General features: G+C 36.7%; 1 protein-coding gene across 1 annotated transcript in view; it reads right to left on the bottom strand.

Annotated features, from left to right (window-relative positions):
• Positions 1–27,669, bottom strand: part of LOC140168748 (uncharacterized) — a 75,412-nt gene that overhangs the window by 34,946 nt on the left and 12,797 nt on the right. The window contains exons 3-14 of the mRNA XM_072192158.1: positions 27,282–27,436; positions 23,336–23,525; positions 19,346–19,534; positions 15,806–16,158; positions 14,473–14,602; positions 12,197–12,448; positions 10,245–10,799; positions 9,297–9,476; positions 8,478–8,576; positions 5,104–5,412; positions 3,442–3,714; positions 1,406–1,507 (exon numbers count right to left, since the gene is read on the bottom strand). Coding sequence (XP_072048259.1) covers positions 1,406–1,507; positions 3,442–3,714; positions 5,104–5,412; positions 8,478–8,576; positions 9,297–9,476; positions 10,245–10,799; positions 12,197–12,448; positions 14,473–14,602; positions 15,806–16,158; positions 19,346–19,534; positions 23,336–23,525; positions 27,282–27,436 — 2,787 coding nt within the window. The remainder of the gene's footprint in view (positions 1–1,405; positions 1,508–3,441; positions 3,715–5,103; positions 5,413–8,477; positions 8,577–9,296; positions 9,477–10,244; positions 10,800–12,196; positions 12,449–14,472; positions 14,603–15,805; positions 16,159–19,345; positions 19,535–23,335; positions 23,526–27,281; positions 27,437–27,669) is intronic.

Below are 27,669 nucleotides of genomic sequence, written 5' to 3'. Positions count from 1 at the left end.
GCTCTTCACTATTTCAAACCATGCAAAATTTTTTGGGTCAACAAAAAATATTTCCGTCGGTACATTTACAAGTTGTGCCCCCCCCCCACAGTTCCAAAATCCTGGCTACGCCACTGCAAAGCATGGAAATTTAATGATTCCTAACAGATATTCCAAAGGTCAAATATCTGAAATTAACAACTTAAAATCTCATTTGAAGTGTGCAGACAAATAATATTGATCTGATCCAACTAGACTGAAGGTGGCATTTTGAAATTGAGATAAGGTGATGAAAAAATCTGTTTTACAGGTGGATACAGTTGGTCAGTTACCTATTTCTTTTCTGGAAGATAAAATGCCTCTAAAATAGTACTGAAAGCTTGAAAAATTTATATATTTCTGATTTTTCAAAATCAATAAAGACAGCCGATTTTACCTAAAAAAACCACATTTTACATGATTTTGGCAAATTAAAAAAAAATCACCCAAAACGCAAAAATATGTTGTTGTTTTTGTCACCTAAAGGCAAATTCAGGGAGCAAAAAACAATAAACTATTTGGGAAAGGTGATATTGTAAAATCCCATAACATGGCTATCAAGTAAACTATTATGGATGTAAGGATTTCAGCAATAGTAGTAACTAGGTATAGCTCAATTGAATACCTGAGTGGAAGAAGGGCCCAACTCCAATTTTTTACAAAAATGAGTTAGACCCAGCATTTTATTGCCAGCAGACTGTTCTTCCTTGTGTGTGAAAGATGAGCCAAAATCCACACTCTAAATAGTCTTCCACGTACACTTAATCATGGTTTTCATGGAAGAAAGGCCAAACTCCATGGAGTTGGGCCCTTCTTCCACAAATATTGGGATAAAGAGGAATTTTGTTCTATCCATGAAATCTGCTTTTCACTACAATAAACTTTCTTGCTAACATATTACATGCTTCTACTTGTGCAATTAATGGATAATTACCAAATTTCTGTAGCTATTTATAAGTTACACATCTGCTTACGGAACTGGCACTTGCAGTATATTAGTGGAAGAAGGGCCCAACTCCAGATCGTATAAAGAGCTGTACCGTTGCCATGGAAACATCATATAAAATTTTGAATGTATGTAATATTGTATGTTCATGTATTAAAGGTCCCCTGAAGTTGAAAACATTCTGCCTACAAAACTTTTCCAAATATTAAGTTTTTTTCTTAATATCTCAAAAACAGTTTTCATGGAGTTGGGCCCTTCTTCCACTCAGGTATTCAATTGTCAACAATGCCTCCTTTGGCCTTGTTAAATCACATGTCATGGATACAAGTAGCAACAATACTCCACCAGTGCAATATATATATAATATGATGTGCAAAACCATGATACCACTTTATACAACTAGCGAGCAATGCAGCGAGAAGCTTTCAGAAAATGTGATACCTTCGTCAGCAGAGTCTAGGCTATTTTTACGACTGTTATTGGCACTTTGGTAACTGAAAATGTGGAATGATGCTGCCATGTCCATGTCATCCTGTCGGTTGTCTACGAGGATAAACGCATCTTTATAGTTAGTTTTCTGGGAGGGATGGGGGAGGTAAATCACGGGACAGTTATCACAAAAACTAAATATTTGCTTCTATATGCAATTCTTTTTTAAAATACTATCACATACAATCACAATATTCCAAGGAATAAACTTAACAAACAGCAAAATTCTTTCTCTTTACTTTCACTCTCAATCCATGATAATCCCAACCTGTTTTTTTGCACCCTTTGTTACTAAGTATACATAATCACTGTCAGATTTTTTTTTAATATACTGTGTAACAATATCAAACTTAGTGGTGTAACAACCGGGGGACTGTTGCTCCAGCTCCTGGTTCAAAATAGCGGGACAAAACTGACTAGAAATGGTGGAGTCAGATCTTCTTTTATTTGGACCTGTTACCACCAAATTAACCTTGATTATGGACCAAAAACGTGTAAAATTTCAGGTTTGCACATTTTTTGGAGCGAGGCAGCCTCTCATGGAAATTATGTCCAGTATGCTACAGAGGTTACGGTTCGCTATCTCTAAGGACCGCTATCTCTAAGGTTCGCTATCCCTAAGGTTCGTTATCACTAATTACGAAAAAGGTCCACTATACCTAAGGTTTGATATCACTAATTTTGAAAAAGGTTGGGTATTCCTAAGGTTCGATATCATTAATTTTAAATAAGGTTCGCTATCTCTAATTTTAAATAAGGTCCGATATCACTAATTTATTGAAGGTTCGCTATCTCTAAGGTTCGCTATCACTAATTTAAAATAAGATCCGCTATCTCTAATTTTAACAATCCCGGTATCCCTAAGGTTCGCTATCTCTAATTTCAAATAAGGTCCGCTATCTCTAAGGTTAAGCTATCTCTAAGGTTCGCTATCACTAATTTCAAATAAGGTTAAGCTATCTCTAATTTCAAACAAGGTTAGCTATCTCTAATTTTAAATAAGGTTCCCTATCTCTAATTTTAAATAAGGTTCGCTATCTCTAATTTTAAATAAGGTATAGATAGCGGACCTTATTTGAAATTGAGATATCTGACCTTTTTTAAAATTAGAGATAGCGGACCTTTTTTAAAATTAGAGATAGCGGACCTTTTTTAAAATTAGAGATAGCGGACATTATTTAAAATTAGAGATAGTGGACCTTATTTAAGATTAGTGATAACGAACCTTAGGTATATCGCACCCTAATCAAAATTAGTGATAGCGAACCTTAGAGATAGCGAACCTTAATTAATTAGGGATAGCGAACCCTAATCAAAATTAGTGATAGCGAACCTTAGGTATAGCGGACCTTTATTGCAATTAGTGATAACGAACCTTAGGGATAGCGAACCTTCAATAAATTAGTGATAGCGGACCTTATTCAAAATTAGTGATAGCGAACCTTATTTTAAATTAGTGATAGCGAACCTTATCTAAAATTAGTGATATCGAACCTTAGAACTAGCGAACCTTATTCTAAATTAGTGATATCGAACCTTAGAAGTAGCGGACCTTTTTTTAGGTATAGCGAACCCTTATCTCTATTAGAGATAGCGGGATTCTGATCTCCATAGACTTTACACGTTAGTGATAGCGAACCTTAGAGATACTGATCAAAATATTTCAATTATTTCATTAAATTCATTTATTTCATATATACCACATGTCAAATACTTGTTTCTGTGCAAGCTCAAAACTGAGCTAAGAACTTAAAACTAATAAAGTGCAAAAATATCCACATTGGGATGTTCCAGTTGAAATCCATACACCCCCTATGAAAGACAAGACCTTAATCTTCCACAAAGGGGGTGTAAATTTCAAATGGAGTCACTCATTTAGGTAACCCCATTTGAAATTCTCACTCCCTGTGTGGAAGATTGCAGTCATGTCGTCCACAGGGGGTATATGGATTTCAATTCGAACAGCCAAATTTTCAAGAAACACCCACCTTGCAGTGATTTGACACTCCCAGCAACACTTCCAGGCACTGAATGAGTTCTTCTTGACTTTACTACGCTTGCATAGTCCTCATTATCTGATGCCACACCAGGTAGATCCATCCCTACATCCACAATATGAACACTTTGCTTGGATCCTGGTTTCCCTTCCTCTACCTCTGCATCTGGTGTGGGTTCTGTTATGGGTTCTGCTGTGGGGATTGCAATCGATTCTGGTCCTTCTTCAGTTGACATGTGTCCAGAATCCACAGACATTAAATCATCTAATTGAATACAAAAGTGAACAGTCTAAATTATACAAATACTATTATCATTTGGCAATGAACGGGACGGAAGTTTACAAAAAGTTTGTTATGCCATTTTGCTATTTCGGACATCCACATAAATCTTGAAAATATAGCAAACTTTCAATGAATGATAAGTCAATAAAGTTTTCACAGAAAGTTTTAACCCCCTGGAGACTACTCGTTATCTAACAGCATTTCTGATTGGTTGATAACTTGAAATGCTCATTTCAATTGCCAATTATGACCAGGCTTTAAACTACTTATGGTCAAACTTGCATTTACAGATAATCTTATTAATGCTCTCCTTGATTGGGCTATTCCAGATGTATTCCGCACCCCCCCCTATGGAAGACACTTCCGGAATTCGGGGCTAAATTGACAGCCGGAATTCACATGTCAGGAAAACCCCATGGAAGACCCTGCGGAATTGTGGTAATATGGCCAGCGAATTCAAGTAAATGTAAATGTCTTCCATAGGTTCCAGCTGGAATTAGAACATTTTTTTTTTTTTTTTCCAGAATTCAAGTAAATTGTAAATGTCATTCATAGGTTAATCGAGATGGCGACCATAAGTGAAGATCCTGCGAATTGGAGCATTTTTGACCATTTTCCAGCGGAATATTAAGAAATATGAATGTCTTCCATAGGCACATCATGGCCTTTCACAATCCCCACTCTTGTTTTTTTGTTAATTTTAGCAGCCGGAATTTCACCTAATCTCAATGTCTTCCATACCCTCCAGCCGGAATCTGTGTTAAAAATGACTGCTGGAATTCTAGACACATCTCAATTCCAGCTGGAATTGTATTTTTTTTAAATGTCTTCCATGGGGGGGGGGGGGTGCAGAACACAGTATTCGTTTTGGCCAATCGGCAGGTAGTTCTCATAGGGTTAAAAGGTTTCAATCTTGCACAGAGTACAAAGGAATTTGAACTTTGTTACATTTGCCAGAATTAACTGTAATTGTTATTTTTGAGTCATTATCTGTGGTTAATGAACTAGACACACACAAATACCAATGCATGCAATTCTATTTGGCTCTTGATTAAATGCTAGCAATTAGGTCAATCAAAAGCAAAACATTAATTCTATTTGAACTATTTCAATCACCACCACAACATAATCAGTCCTTGAACATGTCTCCATTGTCAAATCAATAATCACAACTATGTTAATATTTCAAAACCTGTATAGTTATTTAATTGTACATCTCTGTCTTTACATTATAAACAGTGCAAAATCAGCAGAATGCTGAAGAACCTTGCCAAAAACTATAGTTAAAAAGTAGTTATCTATGTTCACACAGGTGTTACTATTAAAACATGATTAGTAGCATTAATAATGAATGTGCTTGATATACAATACCTCGTGCTTCCTTATTTGGTGTAGGCTGTTTAGGTGGATCTCCATCAACTGGTTGTTCCTCATCTTGTTTAACCTCAACCGGGTTAGGCTCAACTTGAACTGGTTCAACAGTATCTTGAACTGGTTCAGCTCCAGCTTGATCCAGTTCAACTAAACTTTGATCCGGTTCTAATTCATCTTGAACTGCATTAATAGAACTTGTTTCGTCAGGTTCTTGATCCGGTTTAAATGGGGGTACAACCAGTTCAAGTTCACCCTGCGGGGTTTGAGGTGTGGGATCGTCTTCGTGCAAGAGATCATCTGTGCTTGCTGATAATGATGTGGTGAAGAGAAGTGCAGGACAAGAATGTCTTAGAATGTGCATAATAATGATAAAATCTTGATTTTGCGATGTATCAGTTTTGAAAAGAATCTTATATGACAGGGTTCGAGCTTTGAGTACGGTTTTACTGCCAAAATGGGGGAAAAATGAAGTTCATGTTATCATAACATTATACATGTTTTCTGGAATAGAATTTTGTGCTGAGTCCATTTCTGAAGTTTTTAATACACAGGGTATCACCATTTTAAAGATATGTAACAAATTCTAAGCGCATGTTGTTTTTACGAAGAATCCTGGGAGTCTACTTGGAACACAACTGTATTTAAAAAAATTTACAGAGCATTATTACTTCAGTTAAGTTGTTTTGAATCTATAAATATGTTAAACAAACTATAAAGACTGCTTAAACACTGTTCTCATGTATGAAAATGAAATGATGTTGGTACTGAGGCCCTGTATTCCTATATATTTAGTAAACATATAGCGGTCAGGTTTGGTGTCAAGACAATAAATCTATTGATGTCTATACTCATAAAGAAATGATGTTCTTAAAGTGTTAATGTATAACTGATTACCTTTACACAATCTTAAAATGTTTATACTGAAGCATAGCACTTTATTCACCCCTGACATCAGAAATGGCTTGTTGATAGCGCAACTGAATATTGTGTGATCTAGCAGCATGGGCTGCATCAACTTTTTTTGATAAATGGTTGATGTGATGAGCTGGTACAGAACTAAAGTTCTCTTCACCATACCACTTGACTATTACTTGATTCTGATTCAGTTTTCTCAGGATAGAACTTCAGATAGATGTTCAGGTACATCAGTTGGGGAAATGACTTTAGCTGGATACCAGTAGCAACCATGCTTTGCCCATACTACATCTCCGGTGTGAAAGATTCTTCATCATCGGTGGTCGTATTATCATCAGATCATCCCTTTATAATTACATATTTGAGGGCACAACATGAAAGGCATTGACTGCTCTTCCTGGAATAACTTTTATGGGTGTGACCTTTGGGTTTAAGGGTTGATACATCAGAAAAATGGCGTGAACCTCAAAATGGGGCAAAATCTGAGTCGTAAAAAAAATTATTTTGAAAAAAAGTATACATGGCATCATTCCACAAATCTAATCGATTGTGGGGATTGGTAGAGTGCACAATCGATCAACTTTTCAGAGCTGTACCTCCATAAGTTTTTCCAAATAATTTTTTTACAATTTGCCATATTTTTTTTCACGCTTAGGGTATGGGTAACATTTTGCAATTTTCTTCAATTTCTCTTTTTTTTAAGGAAGTTAAAATTATTATCAGTGTGTGGCAAATTGAAATATCATTAAAATGAGGGGTTAATGAGGTCTCTAGCCTCTTTAGATCAAATTTATGGCTAAACTAAGATACAAATCTCTAAAATGACCTTTTTGGGCTTCGTTTTTCACTTTCAAGTTCAACTTTATCCGGGTATGGTATACAAAGTAAGTGATGAAATCAATTAAAAACAGTTTTATTTGAACAAATAAACCATCAGGTAATACAAAATAACAGAGAAAGACAACATTTATCTATATAGTAGAAAATATTAGGGATTAAAATTAATGGTGAATTTTTTTTCACCTAAAACTGGTCATTTTCAGTAAAAAATGGCCATAAATCCATGTTTAACCCAAAAACGACTTAAGATACAGTATTCTAAGTTAGAAAAATTGAAAATTCAGACATTTTTACCTTAGAAATACTATATATGCTCATTTTTAGAAGTATTCTTCACACCTAAATATTTTTTTCACACATTTGGCAGTGAAACCTGACTCAAACCTCGAACCCTGTCATATGCTTAAATGGGCAGCATAGAAAAGTGCATGATATGACTAAAAACTCTTGCTTTATTATGATATTTGACATCAGTTTTGAAAAGAAACTATTGCTTTAATAGCTTTAAAACCTGCATGATGATAAAATCTTGCTTTTTCATTGTTTTTGACCAACCACTTATGAAAAGCGTAAATGGGATGTTTCATAATTGAGGTCATTACATGTAAGTGGGAAACATTACATGATAAAAACATCCATATTTGGCATAGAAACATACCATGCGGATAGAAAGTGCTGTTTGAAATAAGTCTTTTTTGGGCTATGATTGATGATGTGCAATTGTATTTGTGCCTGATACATGTTTGCAGTGCATCACTGAGCAATGATATTTGATCATTTGTTGCAAAGAAAGAAAGGTACCATTTCTACTACTTCAATAAAAAATCATCTTCCTTCTTAATGCTAAATCATGCATATAGTTCTATTGCACATTAGAATATTCATGAAGCATGTGGAATATAAAGTACCTCTGATCGGTGAATCAGTGCATAATTACTAATAATATACTGTACACATAGAAGTGCACACCCACATGTTTGAATACTCATCAAATGCACACACACACACCCCCACCCCTCCAGCACACAAACATACTTGTATCCATCCTCAACCAGGGATGTCCCCCATTGGCGATGAGTTTACACACCTGTCAGTATAATTGTAGGGTTCCCCATGCAATTGCAGGGGGTGTATGTGTTTCAAAGCATCCCACTTGACAGGCAAAATTTCAAAAACAAAAAATGAGACTCTTTACAAGCCAACTGGGGAGAGTATAACTTTACCCTCTTTAAGCATTTTAACACCCCAACCACCACACACACACATCAAATTGCTTAGCTTTACAGCCCTTTATGGAAACAAGGATACCCCGTTTGGCTGGATATCACCGATTCCAGGCAACTTTTTTGTGTTCATATCCTCGGATCGATAGGCAAAAAAAGTGCACCCAAATACCAGAGCTGCCAACATTTGAATCTTGAAAAATGGCAGATTTCCTGTTGCAATCAGGGAGATTTGTCAAAATGTGTACATCTTAATGGATGAAACCATTTCCTTTTCAGGGAGATGACCAAAAATTAAGAGTTCTGAAGGTTTAAAAGTAGGGAGTCTCCTGCGAAAAGAGGGAGAGTTGGCAGCTCTGCAAGTACCCCCACATGCACACACAAACCACTTACCATGACTTGCTACTGATGCTTTAGAGCTTCCTGCTTTAACAGTTCCTATCATCAGCATATCTCCCTCTGTTTCTAGCCCTGATCCAATGCTCCCAGATTCTTTAAAACAGAAAATATCCGAAAGATCAAATTTATCACTGACTAATGCTACCTCATGTGGATATGATAGACCTTTATATTTTTAAATTTGACAAAGTTAGTATATACCATGCAGGATTGGCAATATGTGGGAGCTAAACAGGACGTTTTAGCTCCTGTAGAATTTGAAGAAAAACTGGTATTCGCATCAATTTGACTTCCCCAGCACCCCAAAATATGTCCAGCATCACGTACTATGTGATCAGAATCAAGGAAAATGAGTCGGATGTCGATAATATTGGTTTTGAGATATTGGCAAAGAAAGTGTTAAAATTCTTTTTTTTTATATTGTTTTCAGCAATTGATAAATTGCCATAACTTTGCAAAGAAAAATCCTATCAACATGTGGTTTTCAGTTTCTGAAAGCTCTAGATATCCTCTTTAGAATCTTGTGTAAAACTCATTTTCGACCAGGGTCGACATGTGACTCATTCCCCTTGATCATGTCACATATGGGTCAGTAATGTTCCAGGATATACAATAGCAGGGTTAAGGCCAAGCTTGCATATAGCTTTACCTACAGCTGAATCTACTGAGAGAACCATAATTTTCTTATCCTTGGATTGAGGATGAAATGCAAGCAAAATGGTATAGAATCAAGTGTCAGACTTCAACCATCATCTAATAATGCTTCCTTTCAAGATAAATAGTCTCAATATTCGACACATCAAGAATGCCTACCTGAGTTGTTACGTGACCTGCCAGCACCTTTGTATGCTCTCATGGCTTCCTTACGATTCTTTGGTATTCCGCCACCTTTAATGCTGCCTTTGAGGCTAATAGCTTCGGTACCAACCATTTCGAGACTACTATCCAAGCTTCTTGAAAGAGGTTTGGTATCCAGTAACATGGAGGCACTTCCTAAATATGAGAAGGGGAAAACATCATGCGCAAAATTCTAATTTTTAGATGAGAACTTTCTTGGTTAGCTTGTCAATCATACAGGCAACAAGACCTATGTTTCTGTTCACCTTGAGTTTGGTAGTAACATCGGTACTTTTATGCAGTTGCGCCACACAAGTGTACCAACTAGCTGCCCTTGTACCTGTCTGTATATACGCTCTGTGAGATTCAGTTGGCACACAATTTCATACTGCAACCAGCAAAATATGCACTACCATTCTCAAGATAAAACAAAGTACATGTGTAAAGAACTAATAGTGTAATATTTGAATTCCTGGACAGATCGACAACGAGCAATCACTAGCACAGCCAGATTCCCGATTGTACCAATTTTATTCCTTGATTTGCCTGGGAGGTCATAGTAGTTTAAAGAATATATTCATCAGCAAGCATAATTATACTGCAGGGTTACACATCGTCGCTGGGCAGGAAAAACTTCCTATGTGTTTATGGCCCCTGAACATGTTTGAAACAAAACTGCCAACTGGTTACATAGGAGGTAGCTTTCAACATGTTCAGGGGCCAATGATACATAGGAGGTTTTTCCTGCCAAACGATGAAATACCAAACATATATATACATTTTCAATCTTTGACCTAGGGTTTGCATCAGCAATTGTCAACTGTTTTTACACCACATGCACATTGGTTAGTTTTAACAATCCTTTTGTTTGTAAAAAATCTTGTATTAGTATTTGTTAAAAACACAGCAGAGACAACATCTTACCTAAACTAAGAGCACTTCCATGTTTAGACATTGTTTTGCCACCTTGTGAATTGGATCCGGCAACACTTAGACTGACCGACCCTGCAATACTTAGGTTGGCTGAGCCAGAAATGCTTCGTTTTGTAGAACCGGCAACACTGCCTTTCACAGGACTTGCCATATTTTGTTTAACAGAACCGGCAACACTTTCTTTAGTAGATCCAGCAACACTTCCTTTAATAGAACCTGCAACACTTCCTTTAATAGACCCGGCAACACTCCCTTTAATAGACCCGGCAACACTTTCTTTAGTAGATCCAGCCACACTTCGTCTAACAACACCTTCTGCGTCATCTTGAACAGACTCGGCAACGCTAACTTGTCCAGATCCAGCAATGCTAGAACCAGCAACACTGTGTTTTGTTGACTTGACCTTTGACCCCTTCGATTTGACATCATCATCATGACCCTCAGCATCTGCTTCATATTCTTGTTCATCTTCTGAAGCCATCTGCTCCTGTTGTTGTAGGTACTGATTCTCATCGATGTCAGCTTGCCATACTTGAGAGTCTTCCGCTGTAATGGAAAGAGAGTTACAAAGGTATTGTCAAAGATCAGGTCATTTTGAAGGTGAGCTAGAATATATACATTCACAACCGGCAGATCTATCCATTCTCACTAGCACATACCTCAAAACAATGGAACCTGCAACACACACTCGATAGACTATTCGTCCTTTGCACGGATCCGCCGTCTTACTACCAAAACAAGGTTATCCCTGCCAAATGCATGCCTTAAATGTGTATTTTTGTTTGTCACACTTTCCTAGCAACACGCCTGAAGGCTTTTGCAGCGCTGTAATTAAAGCATGCGTTTGACATGATCGTCATGCGATCTGCGAATACCATTTTTGACCTCATATCATTATCGTTAACTAAAAGGGTCTATTGCCATTTGGTCTAATACCATTTCATTTAATTCCCGTTTAGTCTATATTCAATTGGTCTATTACCAGAAAGGCTAATTGCCACTTAGTCTAATAATCATATAGTTTAATGTCCATTTAGTCTAATATTGTTTGGTCTAATAACCGGTATGTCTACTAACCATATAGTCTAATAACCATTTGGTCTAATATTTCTTTAATAACCATTTGGTCTAATAACCGTTTGGTCTAATAACCGTTAGGTCTAATAACCGTTAGGTCTAATACTCATATGGTCTAATAACCAGTTAGCCTAATACCATTTCGTCTATTTATTAATACACTAAATGCTTGTAAGACAACATGGTGTGTAGACCAAATGAGTATTAGACCAAATGGATATTAGACCTATTGGTTATAGACCAAATGGGTATTAGACTAAATGGTTGTTAGACTAAATGGTTTTAGACTTATTGGTTATTAGACTAAATGGTTATCGGACCAAATGAATATCGGACCAAATGGTCAAAGGACCAAATGATTTTTGGACGTAGTGGATATAGACCTAATGGGTTTAGACTAAATAGACACACACACACACGTTTAAAGATGTCGCATGGATGTGTAATAAGCAAAACTATTATTATATCACAAAACAACATGTTGTAAAACAATATAGACCATAACATATCCAAATGGCCCAACTTTCAAAATATAGCTTTATGTGCCCATATCCTTATTTCGTCATCTGAATAGCATACTGTCATATCTCAAAAGACCGCCTTTTGTGGGTATTTTTATTTATCCAATTGTGATAAAAAACCACAGTATAATTAATTAAATCTATATTAATTTTGGGGTATGATCATAATATTATTACAATCTCATTTCCATTCATAAAAGAAAACAGCATGTTGAAACATAAAATAATAATATGAAATACGACAATGACAATAAAAATCACACAAACCAGCCTTTTGAGATACGACAGTTAGTGATGCAGATTGCAGACGACCATTTTGTTTAACTGTAACCAAAGTAAACTTACATGCCCACTGTCCAGAGGAAGACCTTACGCTATCCACTGCGCTATAAGAAGCAGCTGCCGATAGTCTGGAGCCTCCTCCAAGACTTGCCTTTGGTTTGGGTGGAGCAACAGGTACCATGTCTAACACAGGGAGTTGTGCGTTAGATGGTTTCAGGGCTTGTCTTGTTATGGGAGACTTCTTGATGGGTGGTAAAGTTGGTAGTGAAGGGAAGGATACTTTCTGAGGTGGCTTGGGATAGGTATGTCTTAAACCTGTGAAGAAAATGAGATTTACAAATAAAATGTTATAATAATGGGTTTGATTTTTCTGACGACTTCTAACGTCCTTTAAGCATTTACAGCTAGTTGGTTAAGATTGAACACATCAAGGGTTGAGAGTCAGAAAGCCTCAACTCACAATCTCCTGCTCCCACAAAATGAGCATAAAGTCGCCAGGGCACTATAGATGATACAGTCCATTAATCATGACAAAATTCAATAAAGAACAAAAGACATTGTGGAGGAAATATTGAAGCCAACTTTATGCTCATTTTGTGAGAGCTAGTAATAGTGGTTCTGAACCCTTGACATGCATAATGCATTGGTAACTCTTACTAACATGTCAAAGGTTAAACACTATGGTACACCTCTGTGGGTTCCAATAGAGCACATATATATAATTGATACAAAATACAAACCATTTTACACTTCCCCCTTGTGTACAAAATGTTATCGTTTGTCATTACCAACATCATCAATCATAAGTCATCATGATCTACATCATTATCACAGGGTGTACCAAAAGATATTTGATTTAATAGCAAGTCTGGATTCCACCATGGTTTTTGCTGATAAATGCTGGACATACTCTATTTTGGTTACCATTTGTAACAATCAATAGCAGATTCAACCCATAGTGGAATGTTTTTCAAACAAATCCAGGCTGCTGGGCAATCATGCATACCAAGCTAAAGATGGGGTACAGATGATTGACCAGCAGCCTGGATTTGTTGGAAAAACGTCCCACGATGGGTTGAATCTGCATTAGATGGTTTCAGGGCTTGTCTTGTTATGGGAGACTTCTTGATGGGTGGTAATGTTGGTAGTTGAGGGAAGGATACTTTCTGAGGTGGCTTGGGATAGGTGTGTCTTAAACCTGTCAAGAAAATGAGATTTACAAAAAGAAGTTATAAAAACTGGGTTTGATTTCCCTGACAACTTCTAACACCAGGGACGGATTTAAGCAGTAGCCCAGTGGCCCTGCACCAGTTGATTTTGCCTCGGGCTAGTAACTTCCAACAATGCTGGCTCGGCGGGCCACTAGATTTTTGAGTCTGATAACTCATGAGACAAGATAATCAGTGATGGCCACATATTGGACATAATTGAACACAGTTTCTGCTCCACCTTTCACCTGTGTGTAATATATATTTTTATTTAATGATTTTTTCGTTTATTCTTATCCTTGCATTGCAAGCAAATTCGAAATATATGACCACTTTTTATGGTGAAAGTAGGCATATATGTACTACTTCCAAGCTCTTTTGTGCTCAATCTGAATACCGAATACTTGAACTGTTGCGAACAACTAGATAAAGGATAAGGACTACTGACTGAACTTGTGTTAGTGACTACACTCTCTCTACATTGAGTACACTCGATCAGTACAAAACCATTAAAATGTTAAGATTAACTTAAATTGGCACAGAATAAATCCAGGTTACCTGGCGATCATTCATATCACGCTAAAGAGGTACAAATGATTGACCGGCAGCATGGATTTGTTAGAAAAACCGTCCCACGATGGGTTGAATGTGCTATAACACACAAGTAACACGTGTTAAGTTTGGTAATTGGTAGTCTCTAACTTCAAAGTCGCATTGCAACATGCTTATTTATTTTGCCCTTTTTGCAGTAGAAAATACTGAAAAAGCTGGGCCAGTAAATTTATTGCAGGGCCAGTAGATTTGCCATTTCACTGACCCGGAGGGCCAGTAGAAAATTGAAGCCTAAGTCTGTCCCTGTCTAACACCCAATACAGCTGGTTTGTTAAGATAAGGCAGCACTGCATAATTGACCTTATTGATCTTATAAAACTTTGCAGTTAAGACCCGATAAGTCATAATTTGACATCACACCCATGCACCTAGCCTGGACTCTTATCAAAACTTAACTACTGGCACACTGACAGAAACAGTTCAAAATGTTTTAAAATCATTTTTGTGTTTGCTGGGATTGATAGTGCCTTGTACACAAAACAATTACTCTTTGTACCATCTATGATAAAATATACTCACTTGATGCAGACGGTGCGACTGATGGAGTCCGAGTCTGGGAGACGTAAGTTTTGAAAACGTCAGATAATTGGTGATCATCAAACACTTGATCACCATCCAGTAGATTCACTGAGTTTTTGCTGGTCAGGGTCTGCAAAATGCAAATCAGATAGAACATTAAAATATTGGAATAATGATGATTTGATTATCCCCTCTTATTTGATGGTACTGGCAAACTTTTGGTTTGCTGCCACTGAGATATACAGGCTGTATCAAAATGTTTGGTACCCATCGTTTTTGGTGTTTATTGACAAGCCTGCTTTTTCAATATGCGACATTGGATCCTCTTGAAATGCCCAGGATTGATAGTTTTATGACCTTTCATAACATTTATCTATAAATAAGGTAGCTCCTATGTTGCATTTTATTGTAGTAGTCTTGTTCATAATAACTGGAAACTGATGGGTACCAAGCTTTTTGATACACCCTGTAGGATGTTTTATATTTATTATTTCTTTTACAACTGCAATCTTGGTGGAAATTTGTTGCCACAACAGCATTGTTGTTAAAAGCATACACTTGTCAGAGTTAAGTATGTGATATTTCTGCATAATATTTGTACAATAGTTGAAAATGCACTATCAGTTTAAAAGTCTCCCCTTCCCCAATCCCATTTTTCAATGTTGGGAGACTATAATGACAATGTTGTCCAAATCAACATTGCAATAGGCAGCGTTCGATTTACCTGGTGTAGCAGAGAAAAAAAATGCTCCCCATTTTGGACAACTTGCTACATAAATTTCAGGTTGTATAGTAATTTTTACAATGTAAACATATATGCTAATATGCAAATTATTCAAAGTAAATCGAACCCTGGCAAAAGGGGAGCGGTGAAGGATGTTGGCCAATTAATGCTTTGAGGTGGCAACCTTGTAACGTAGGTGTATAGACTAAATGCAAGGTTCTTGAAAAGGAAAATATCATCAGCGTATTCTGATCATGTCATTATCTGTGAATAATATACGCCATCATGATTGTGTCATAATTGAGCACAATAAATTATTATGTGACTGGATTAATCATCATCATAATCATACTCAATAGACTGTGTGATGTTGAATGACAATGTCACAATGACGACCTCTGTAATTGCCACAGGGTGCATGACCAAAAAGAGGACACACCATGTGACCTTACCAATGATCAGCTATAAAAATGCATCATAATTGACAAATTTCAACACAATGACAAGCAATTTCCCATGTGATCTGATCTTTGACTGTAATTTACACTAACAGCTCCCTATATCACACCTTGGTGGAGTGAAGCAGCTGATGTAAATATTTGTACTTACCTCAATAGCCATAGCTATATCTATATCATTAACACCAGCAACAGCGTCAAAAGGGGTGACGTCCCTGCTCCCCTGTTGAGACTTCAAGCTCATCGCCTTCATTGTGGCAGAGTTCTCAATGATTTCCTGTTGTTTATGGATAGCACTCTGCATCAATAGTCTCTGTAAGATTTCCTGCTGCACTGCCAATTCCAGTTCCGAGTAGTTGACTGCATGTGGTTTGTTATCTTTATCGCGTATTATTGCCGCTATCGTACCGGGGTTTGGTGTGGCAAAAGGTACGCTGGGTATAGCTGGTAGCGACTTTGAAGTGTCATCCTTAATGATTTCTGAATTTTCATCAGATGGCCTCCCTGGGTAAATAAGTTAACACAATATTGTTAATGTACGCTACGAAAATATCATTTTGTTTTGTAAATCTGTTTATCCTGAGCCAATTTTGAGGATGAAAAGTGGTGTTGTAACAAGTTAGGGATAACTGTGCATAAATAAATTTTGGAGGCATAGCCAATATCAAATTTTTAACATATCGTCTTATGTATCACATACTGTCACTATATCAAAAGGCTGCCTTTTGTGATTTTGTTATAGTCATCTAATTGTGATGAGATGCACTGTAAAATAATTACAATCTCATGTCCATTCATAAAAGAAAGAAGCATGCTGAAAATATAATAATGATAATAAAATCACACAAGGCAGCCTTTCGCGCAATGAAGTATGTGATGCAGATGGCGATGTAATTGTAACATAAAATGACATATGGTTTTTGAGATAATACCACTATAAAGTTTTAAGATCTAAACACACCAACTCTAAAACACTTTATATTCAATAAATGTCTACTCAGCCATTACTTCACTAAAATATGCTGCAAAATAAACATATCCACTATAAAGCTATGGAATTCAGAACCTAGCTGTGAAATAAACATGCTTCAAATCAAATCAACATTAGCAAAATCATACAAGCTTTCAACTGTCAACAGAACTGAATTTGTTATTTTTAAACATTTGAAGACATAATGCATCCTTAATCAAAATCTTATTGATAGACTGTTCTATTGTTGAAAGGTATTTATCCTTGTGATATATACAGGAAGACATTTGTAAATATAAAGTCAATTTTGATTGAAATTAACAAAAATTTTCTCAGGTTCTGCTGACAATTCAAACTTGTCTTTCTATCAGAAATGCAAAGTACAAGATGGGCATTACCTGTAAAAAGCAAAAAAAAAAAAAAAAAAGCGCCAATCTGCATCTGTAGTCTACTGCATGTACATACAAAATATCCGTAAGACTTTTTTTAAATGTTATTTAATTAAAACTACCATATCCTGGGTCTTTTGATACTCCCAAATTATTGCCATGGTCATCTTTTGAATTACAAATGATGCAAATACCAAAGTCATATAAAAAACACATTTGAAATGTTTGTTTTTCTTGCAAGAGTGCCTTGACATCTAAACCCAGTCACACAGAATGTCATACATGAACGAAGCCTTTGAGTGCAATGTTGTAATCTTCATCTATTTTCATGGAAAGATATGTTCTGGCTTCAATATAAATGAGTTGTCAAGATCACTCAGCTTCTTTTTGCTATTTCAGCTTGATAATTTGTTGCATATATTTTGAGTTTGGTGTCTTACACAGGTAGACCATCAGGAGAAATCAAAAATCAAAAATATGGATGTTTGGGGGAGGAGACGGATATATCAGAATACAGAGCTCTAACCATCCAGCAAAAGGGTGCAGGTGTGGAACAAAGCAGCAGATACTATAACACATACACTAGGATAAACTATGCCTTTGACTAATCGTACACACTGAATCTTACATAATCTCTGAATTAGAGTTTTCATTACATCCAATTTGCCACCTGCAATCAAAACGGTGTCAAGTTATTGAAATCACTTTCATATTCTACAAAAATGAACATATCGTCAGCCTACTACGCTAATTGCCTACGTCATTTTTTTTGTAATTTTGAGAACAAAGTACAAAATATGGTTCAAGCATGCACTTAAACATATTTATTCACCAATCTTTGCACAAGAACGAATGGTGAATAAAAAATAATTAGGGTGATTACGTAATTGATGCATGCTTGAACCACATTTTGTTCGTTGTTCTCAAAATTACAAAAGATGACTTAGGCAATTAGCGTAGTAAATTAAATTAGCGTAGTAAAAGTAAATGTACATATCATGATGAAAACAATTCATATGACCCTTGAACTTACTAATTAACTACTCCTGTGGAAGATTTTGAAAATATCTTCCACAGCGGGAGTATGAATTTCAAATGGAATGAACACATTATCAGCTCCATTTGAAACTCACCCTCCCTCTATGGAAGATTTCAGGTTGAATCTTTCTCAAAGTGAGCATGAAATTCTAATTCATACTTCCCCTGTGGCAGATATTTCCAAAATCTTCCACAGGGGTTGTGTAGATTTTAAATGGAATCGCCCAATGTGTTTGCAAAGTTGAACACTTGGAATTAGTCAATTTATAGTTACAGCAGTGCTATACATAAATATTCTCCTTCTGAATGAAGAAGATATTGTTGAGTCATCCCGAAAAGAGTGATTTATTTTAGTCTTTAGTCTATTTTATTTTTATTTTATTTTATTTCTATTTTATTTTTAGTCTATTTTTATTTATTTTAGTATTTTAGTCTATTTTAGTCAAGCTGATAACTGATTCAATAAGCTTTGAAAGTCTGTCAAGTGGAATGGAATGGAGAGTCATTCTTGAAGAGCAACGAGTGAATATTGAAAGTATTGAGTATTTTGAGTGTCGTCATCGCCAAAGGATTTATATACAGCCGCGAATTACAAAGTTCAATCTCCATGGACATTATTTCAGATGAATCATACTGCAACAGAACTTTGTAATCAACAACAAGATGAAGATTGCCGGGTAAGAAACCATAATTAAATCATCATTGTGATACAGAGATTGTAATTTGTTTGCATTAATATTTATGTGCAAGATCATTGTTTTTAAATCATACTCTACTTTTCATTAAAGATTCTAATTTTGATAACTCAAACAAACTGTGTGTTTTGTTGTGCATTTTGAAGTGATTTGGAATAAAGGTGATTTGGCCTGAGTCTTTCTGACTCGTAACAATGTACATATATGAACAATATAATAAATTTATGACAGTCACAAGTCATGAATTCTTAACTATACAAAATTTTCATCAAAATGTAAACATGAGGCAGCTATTTGTGATATAACATCATTGCACAGACAAGACAACAAAATATGACCATCCACCACGAAGTGGTAGTAAAGTCGGCTCTAGATCATTTTCTGTTTATTGCAGATTGTGAAAGCATGCAATTTTAGCTTTAAAATGATACCTCAACCAGCTTTATCAGACGTCTGGAAGTGAAGTTATGGTTCATCAAAGGTCAAATTCTTCATATATTTACATAGAAATCCATAACTGTTTTTGATTGTATCTCAAAATGGAAAATGCCGACTTTACGACCAGTTTGTGGTGGATGGGCACAAATTATACACCATACCTGAATCTGCACTTTGTGCTCTGACTCTGTAGAATTCATAGCTGCCAGCAGCTCCTGGAGACATGAGCATGTTTTTGGTGAGGCGATAAGGACCTGGTACACGAGAGAGGTCATCGTTGATGCGATGCCTCACGTTTGTCTCTACTGAGTTAAACTGACCAAGAGAGAGGTTTTTGTCCCATATATGACCTGTGGAGGAGGAAAAGTATGTAATATAAAGATTTCTCTTTAAACATACTCAGTACATTTTTCATTTTGTTTTTAGGGTTCAAAAATGATACATTTAGTAGTGGTTGTAAACAAATTTGGAAAAAGGTTGCCTACTTACTCAGGTAAATATTGCCTATTGGGCAGTTAAAATCCATACACCCCCTATGGAAGACCTTAATTGTCCACACAGAGAGTTTCAAATGGGGTTACCTGAATAAGTGACTCCATTTGAAATCTACACCCCCCCCCCCCTGTGTAGGAGATTAAGGCCATGTCTTCCATAGGGGTGCATGGATTTCAACTGGAATAGACCATTGTTTACAGGAAAAGCGTTCTGTGGCTGAGACTTGTTTTTTCATACAAATATTTTAATATAAGGCTGATCGCCAACTGACAAGGTGCCAGTGGTCAGGTCAACTAGTGGATAGGTTTTGAAGCCACCCCTAACAATAAAACATCAAGATTGATGCTAGGAGCCACTGAGAAAACCTACCATGAGTTTGGCAACTTATATAGTTACAAGTTACAACATTGAGAAAACAAACAGTAAAGAGTAGACTGTGGAACTCAGTTTTCAATGATAGTCAGTAATTTATCTACATGTGTTTGGTCATTATATGACTATCATTTGAAAACCGAGTTAATTCCTAGGATACATCTTCCGAGAAGCAGTTTCAGACAATAGCTTGGGATTATGGGGTAGCGGTTATCTTTTGAGTCCTTTCATGACCACTGAAGCATAGTCAAGGACACTCATGTGAATTGAAAGACTTGTCGCTCACAACAAAAGAATGTCAAAGGTCATAAAACACAAACTGTATGCATTTTAAGGCAGTGACTCAAGCCCGGATATTCGGGTACCCGCCCGTTTTTTCCCTAACCGGATACAAATTCCATTTACGGATTACCCGAATTTTAGTAGTGTCCTTGGACCTAGAGCTAAATGCTAGGATCATTCATTGTTGACTTCAAAAAAAAAAAAAAAAAAAAGTTGTAGGCCTATCACTGATATTCAAAAGTATCTCATTTTGGAAAATGGATCTCATATTTGTAATCGTCTCAAATTGAATAGATTTGAGAAGCAATTTGAGATCCAATATGAGATCCAATTTGAGTGACAAATTGAGATATAATCCACCCACTTAGGTTTTATTGGGTGCCAAGTTACTAACTATTATAGTTGGTGAAGTATGGTACTGTATGGAACCAGTGTCTAGACTTCTCATGGTCAAGTATGGGTTTAATTGCTGTTTGCTGTTCATGGTCTTTTGAGTATACACAAGGTGACCATATGGTAAAGTTGATCTAAAAATGTTTTTCTTGTTCCTTTCCAAAACAAAAAATCAAGAGAATGTTTTCAAATTATTTAAAACATCAGATTATCTCACAAACTTAAAATCTGAATACTCATAAATTTGCCCCGGAAAAATGCAAACTCAATCACTAACAAAGGACTTATAAATTCCAGGAGGATAGTTGGTTTCAGGTTGTTTGCTACAAAAATGAAAAGAACAACAACTAATGTGGAAATAGCAAAACCCTGATATTTAAATTGAGAAATCTGATCTGCAAGCATAAAGTTATTCCCAATACTACGTCAGCTATTAAATTGGAGTAATTAGGCCTTGCTCTGTCAAAAATACAATTTTGGTGATCCCCAACTTCTTTGACCATGAAATGACAAACATTTGGTAGCACCAATGTATTAAGCACCAATTGGTGATTATGGATCTCATATTGGTACTCAAATTCATTCTCAAATTGGGTCTCAATTCTATCCAATTTGAGATGATTTTCAAAATGAGATCCATTTTCCAAAATGAGATAGTTGTGCATAACAGTGTATGTGTTTTGAATAAATTTGTACTCATGTCATACTCTTTTAATTATTTCAAAATGCATTGAATTTGTATCCATTTTGAAATCATTAATAGAGTATGACATGAGTACAAATTTATTCAAAACACATAGGCCTACATTTTTTTTTTTTTTTTTTTTAAATAAGTCAACCATGAATGATCCTAGCGTTTAGCTCTAGGTCCAGGGACACTACAAAGCCGAAATAACTTTAAAAAAAAAAAAAAAAAACGTTTGATACAGGTACCCGGTTACCCGCCCGAAATTAACCTCGGGTACCCGAATACGTCATTACCCGATAGGTCACAGCCTTAATGCATTTCCGATCCCAAGTATGGGTGTTTAGAACAACGGCCGAGTAAAGCTCAAGGTGATTTGACTAAGCTTTGACTGAGCCATAATACAGTGTATGTTCAAACTTGTTATTGGCAATTTGGACTCAATGTCAGTGCACCACAGACAGGGTCTAATTCTGCATAAAACCGGGCAACGTTATTTCTATAGATCTGCTGCGCATTCAAATTGCATTGTATTGCATTGTAATTTCATTTGTGTCTATGCTAATTATGTTTACACAACATGAACTCACGTGTTTTCAAGCAAATTCGCCGATAATAGGTGATCAAAAGCGATCGGAATGTTACAAAAGTACAAATGTGTGCGACAGCATGCAGCACGCGTGCGGCAGTGTGCAGCACACGTGCAGATGTGTGCAGCATGCAAGCAAGGCCTGCTGGTAGCGTGTTCATGTGTGCGAACCAGCTGTGTGCATGCATGCACCGCACACAAATATCCACCGCGCACACAATTTGCTTGTAGAACCTGCGTGCAGACTACCAATCTGTACGTAAATTATGTGCAGACTACAATTGTGTGCGGACTGTAGGACTGCATGCAAATTGCACGCATCTTGCATGCAGCACGCATATTGCTGCACGCATGCAGGATTTTCAGATCACAAAGTTAGAATGCTGCACGCATACAGGGTTTCCAGAAGCAGTAAAGGTAAAATGCTGCATGCATGCAGGATTTTCAATGACTATCGCATTCAGCTTACTTCATATCAGATGCAGTAAAATGCCATGCAGTAAAATATTAATACGTTGCGGCAATTCATGATTGACAACTAACAATCGGCGTGTCCTTCGTATCCTCCACTGTCAATTTCTTATCCACTCACTAATCCTCACAAAAGCTTTGTGTTGATTACGTAATGTGTGAGGCAAATTGCAATAAGTACAATGAAATAATGAGTAGGGCGGGGGCTCCGAGGCGGGTTTCTTCTTCATCTTACGTAACAGTATTGTTCTCCAAAAAAACCTGAAGCTTGTCGTTTGGAGCTCTAGCTGAAATACAGCAAGATAATGTAAGATAGTAAATGTAAACCTGTATTTTAGCTAGAGTATCTCGAGCTAGTGCACCAGTGCTAAATTCAAGCCTGGCTTTATTTTCTCAATAAACACTGCTAGATCAGGTACCATTCGGCTTGCCTTAATCCAGAACTTTGCATGAATAGTAGTTTAGTATATGATATTTGATTTGATTTGTTCGGGTTTTGACAACCCTGGATAACCCAAGAAGGCCTCTGTTGAAGCTTATTTCCATTGGGGTCCATTTGAACACCGGGACGGGTTGGGAACAGTCAGGGGTTAACACCCTACTCTTTTCAAAACTGGCTGCGAAATACATGTACAGGTATGGCTCTCTGCACACGGGACCGACGGCTTAACATCCCCTCCGAAGGACGGAGTACTTTCATGATTCATTTACCCAATTCTAAATGAACCATGGAGAGAGCGGAAGTCTGAATTTAATCTACAGAAGTTGCCAATTAATTTCAGACTTTTTTTTCCAAGTCATATCTGGAAAGCAATATCAAAATATAAGACACACACATCAATAGCACATCTATGTATGACAAACCTTTATTCCTAAGGTCATTAAGTACTGTATCATCCCAACTCTTTGTCCAGCTGCTGAGATATCTCTTAGCTGAGAACCCTGGCCGTATTGTACGTGGAGTCTTAAAGGAATGTCTGCTGTGTACAAAGCCAAGATAGACTTCCCCATTGTCACTACTGGTATGACTGGTTTGTTGAGGACTAATATCTTCCTGCAATAGCAACAATGTCAAATGGCACAGATCTTGTTATATAATACAGCTACTTGTACAGCTACTTGTTTTGCTTTAAACATGATATTTGGAAATATTAAAAATGATTTTACAGAGCTTATTCTATTTCAAAAGTCAAAACAAAATTATATAAAAGTTTTAACAAACGGTCGAGCCGATATTTATATACAATGCAAGGTGGTCTGATTTGAAACAAATTGCCATAGATATCTACGGATATTTTGGGAAACGTACACCTCTTTAAATTAAAACAGCTATAGCTGAAAAACTAGATTTGTTACCTTTATTTTCTCTCCAGATTTAATATATTAATGCAATTTAAAGGAATTTGGTAGAGCAGCTTCTATGCTATTTATTTTTTATTTTTTTAAATCTTCTTTTGAGAGCACACTTGCTTTGTGACAGCACCAGGATCTTTATTTTGGAGGCAATGGATAGGGGCGGGACAAATCTAAGTGAGGGGGGATCAGCAAATTTGTATACAATTTGGCATTCAATGCCCCAAATAGCAAATTCCAAGTTTATTTTGGCCTCCAAACCACAAACCTCTATTCAGGCATTCAGGAAGCATTTTTGTAACGCTTGGAGAAGTGCGACTTCTCATCCCATCAAAAGTTCCACTCATTACCCAGGCTGCAACTGCCATGGAAGATGTCACTAAATCCATAGTAAAATCTCTAACAATGTTTGATGTGGTGTATGTTCTGAGTCGCCAGATCGCATTAACATCAAATATGTGTCAGTAAGGACAAAGACCGGTGCCCATGAAGATTGGTTTGATTTGCTAGTCAGGTACTTGAAAGATCACAGTGAAGCTGCTGAGAGTGAGAGAATGTTTATCTACTACCTGCTACCTGCCACTTTATTTTGGAGGCAATGGATAGGGGCGGGACAAATCTAAGTGAGGGGGGACCCAGGCTGCAACTGCCATGGAAGATGTCACTAAATCCATAGTAAAATCTCTAACAATGTTTGATGTGGTGTATGTTCTGAGTCGCCAGATCGCATTAACATCAAATATGTGTCAGTAAGGACAAAGACCTGTGCCCATGAAGATTGGTTTGAATTGCTAGTCAGGTACTTGAAAGATCACAGTGAAGCTGCTGAGAGTGAGAGAATGTTTATCTACTACCTGCTACCTGCCACTAGCTCATTACAACTTATGCCTACTTTGATTCAGAACTTGGCAGTGATTATAAGACATTCGCAAGACAGCAACTGCCACAGAAGATGTCACCAAATCCATAGTAAACTCTCTGGCAATGTTTGATGTGGTGTATGTTCTTGAGTCGCCAGATGGTATTAACATCAAATATGTGTCATTAAGACAAAGACCAGTAACCATGAAGAATGGTTTGAATGGCTTATTAGGTACTTGTTGTCTACTGCCTGCTACCTGCCACTTGCTCAACTTTAAAAGCCTACTTTGATTCAGTTTACTTGACAATGATTTTAAGACATTCACTATATATGTTTCATAATGAGACGGCATCCTCAATAGTAGAAGTGAAGTCCATGGAAGACAGCTGAGAAATGCAGCCCATATCTCCAAATTGCGTGCACGCACAAGCAGATTTGCTGAAAGCCCCATTACCTACTACATTAATCAGTTGAATAAGCAGTAGTAGCTTGCGTGCTGGTGGCTTCACATTGTACCCTTTTGCATCTCTCTGCTGTTTTCCATGCCAAGTTGGCTTTTTTCTTTTTTTGCTTTATAATTATGTGTAATTGATTTCTTTCATAATATTTGTTATTTGTTTCTTGTATAATGCAATTCGGCCGTTTGGCCGCGATGTTGTGCAGGTTAATAAAATCATATCATATCATATCAATACAAGCAGACATTGTGGAATCTTTTTCCAAACCTGACGCATATGGATACTCTTCTCGGCGATAGCATTTAGATTGGGAATCAACATCAAGGAATTTTGCGCGGTCATTCATCTACAAATACCTGCTGCAAAAAAGCAGACATGCTGGATCATGGGATGGGATGGCAAGCAGAGCACATCCATCCTTTTCATGAACCCTGGTATGTACAAAGACTGTAAGGTAACTGATCAAATAAAGTCATATGCATCCAACATTGAAGCCAAGAAGGAAAGAGATCTCAAACATTTCACGGCACCTGAGGCATTGGGAACCCACAGATGTTGTGACATATGTGCTGCGTCTTGTGAATGCGGTGATGAAGACTGTGCTGACAGGCGGATGGACTATGAGTCATCATCAAAGGTGTCTAACAAATCTGACAACTCACAAATGAGACTACCAAAATATATCCAATGTATGTATTATGTCTGATGCTTTGAGAACTGGAAAACTTTTTGGAATTGCTTGGCGTGAGACAGAAGCGTACTACTTATACCAGGTTTTGCCGGCTCCAACAACAAATTATTCATAACGATGCATGAGATTTTACTCATTTTTCAGCTTTTTGCGTGAGATTTATTACCTGGGCGTGTGCTTTTACTACCTTGACCGTGAGAAAGTGACCCAATGCGTGAGACTCACAGCCAATGCGTGAGAGTTGACAGCCCTGAAAACAGCCCTTCTTCATCAACGACTTCAACAATTTTACTACAATGGAGGTGATAATTTGTATTTTACAATTAATATTTGTAATAAGTAGTATTTGTAATAATTTTGATTCTTATTGTAAAATGTTGATGTTGTACATGAGATGTCATGTAAATTAGTTTTCTTTTATATTATTATTAGTAGTACAAATCTGTATCTCACATTTTGTCATATTCTTTTAATTATGTTATGTACTTGCAGTGCCTCCTTGGAAATCAATGCTTTGTCATATTGTTTTAATTATATTATGTACTTGCAGGGCCTCCTTGAAAATCAGTGCTTTGTCATTGAAGAGGGGCTACCCTGCCTAAAGAAAGTTTAAATAAACATTTCCCGGCACCGTGAGCGTATAATTTTAACCATGTCCTGAATTTGTTTTATATACTGAACGGATGTATGTGGATGTTGCAGTTTGATCGGGATGCATGTGACAGGTAAATAGTTAATTTCCATGACCGAAATCTATATATGAGGTATATAATGCATTTATTAAATGATGCGGTAATTAAATGATGCGGGGAGTCACCAACCATAATGGAGTCATGACGTAGCTCATCAACTCTCTTGGTACAGGTCACTGTTTATTACAATGCAAGTACCGCTTGGGGTAGAGAACAAATGTAGAAGGGCACACACACTATGGTGTAGATTGTTGTGCTTACAAACTTATGTACTCAAGGTTCGATTTCCTTTTACACAGTACTTTTGCATAGTAATTTTTAGTGAAAATATTTCAGGTGATGTGCTTAAGGTGGTACTACATACATGTACACCCCTGATAAATTTTGTGACTAATTTTGCATTATTCTCAAAAAATAACTGCACACTGGTAATAAAGTTTATGTATAATACAGGGGCAAGGAATCCAATTACTTCACTGAAAATTCAGTGATTCCTAATATATAAGAAATGAGGTACATTCTAGCGGTACCTCTTTTCTTATCATAAATTCTGTACCGCCTGTCTTGAGTCACTGAAATTGCAGTGTAGTAACTGGATTCCTTGCATGGTAAAATATTGCTGTACAAGCTGAAATTGCAGCAGGTTGTCCAAAATGGGATCATGTTGCTCTGCTATACCAGGTAAATCACAACTGATGAAGTGCACATCCAATTTTAGAATTGGTCATCAACAAACTTTCCACTCTGTACTTACTTTAGCTCCATATGAGAGAATTGCACTGCGTAGATCATCAAATGTATTAAATAAGCTGGTATCTTCAGCCTCCAAAGATTTAGCTTTTTGTACTGGTTGTTGCTCATTTAAACTTGTCGTCAAAGCCAAATCTTCTGCATAGAGTAATAGAGCACCTGTTGAGATATAAAATGATATAATATTGGAATTTCAATGAAAAACATGATATGGTTGATGATAATTACTGAAAAAATTTCTTCACAGAATTTCCTTCCAATCTGGGTATAGCTGGAAATTTCACTCCTGGTCCTTGTCATACTGATGATGAAGTACCATTCATAACCTTATTAATATACACGAAGCCTGTGATCCAATCAAAAGAAATTGATTGCCTGACCGCACACCAATT

The sequence above is a fragment of the Amphiura filiformis genome, chromosome 13 (assembly GCF_039555335.1).
Source record: "Amphiura filiformis chromosome 13, Afil_fr2py, whole genome shotgun sequence".
Lineage (NCBI taxonomy): Eukaryota > Metazoa > Echinodermata > Ophiuroidea > Amphilepidida > Amphiuridae > Amphiura > Amphiura filiformis.
This window is presented reverse-complemented; position numbering and strand designations above follow the sequence as displayed.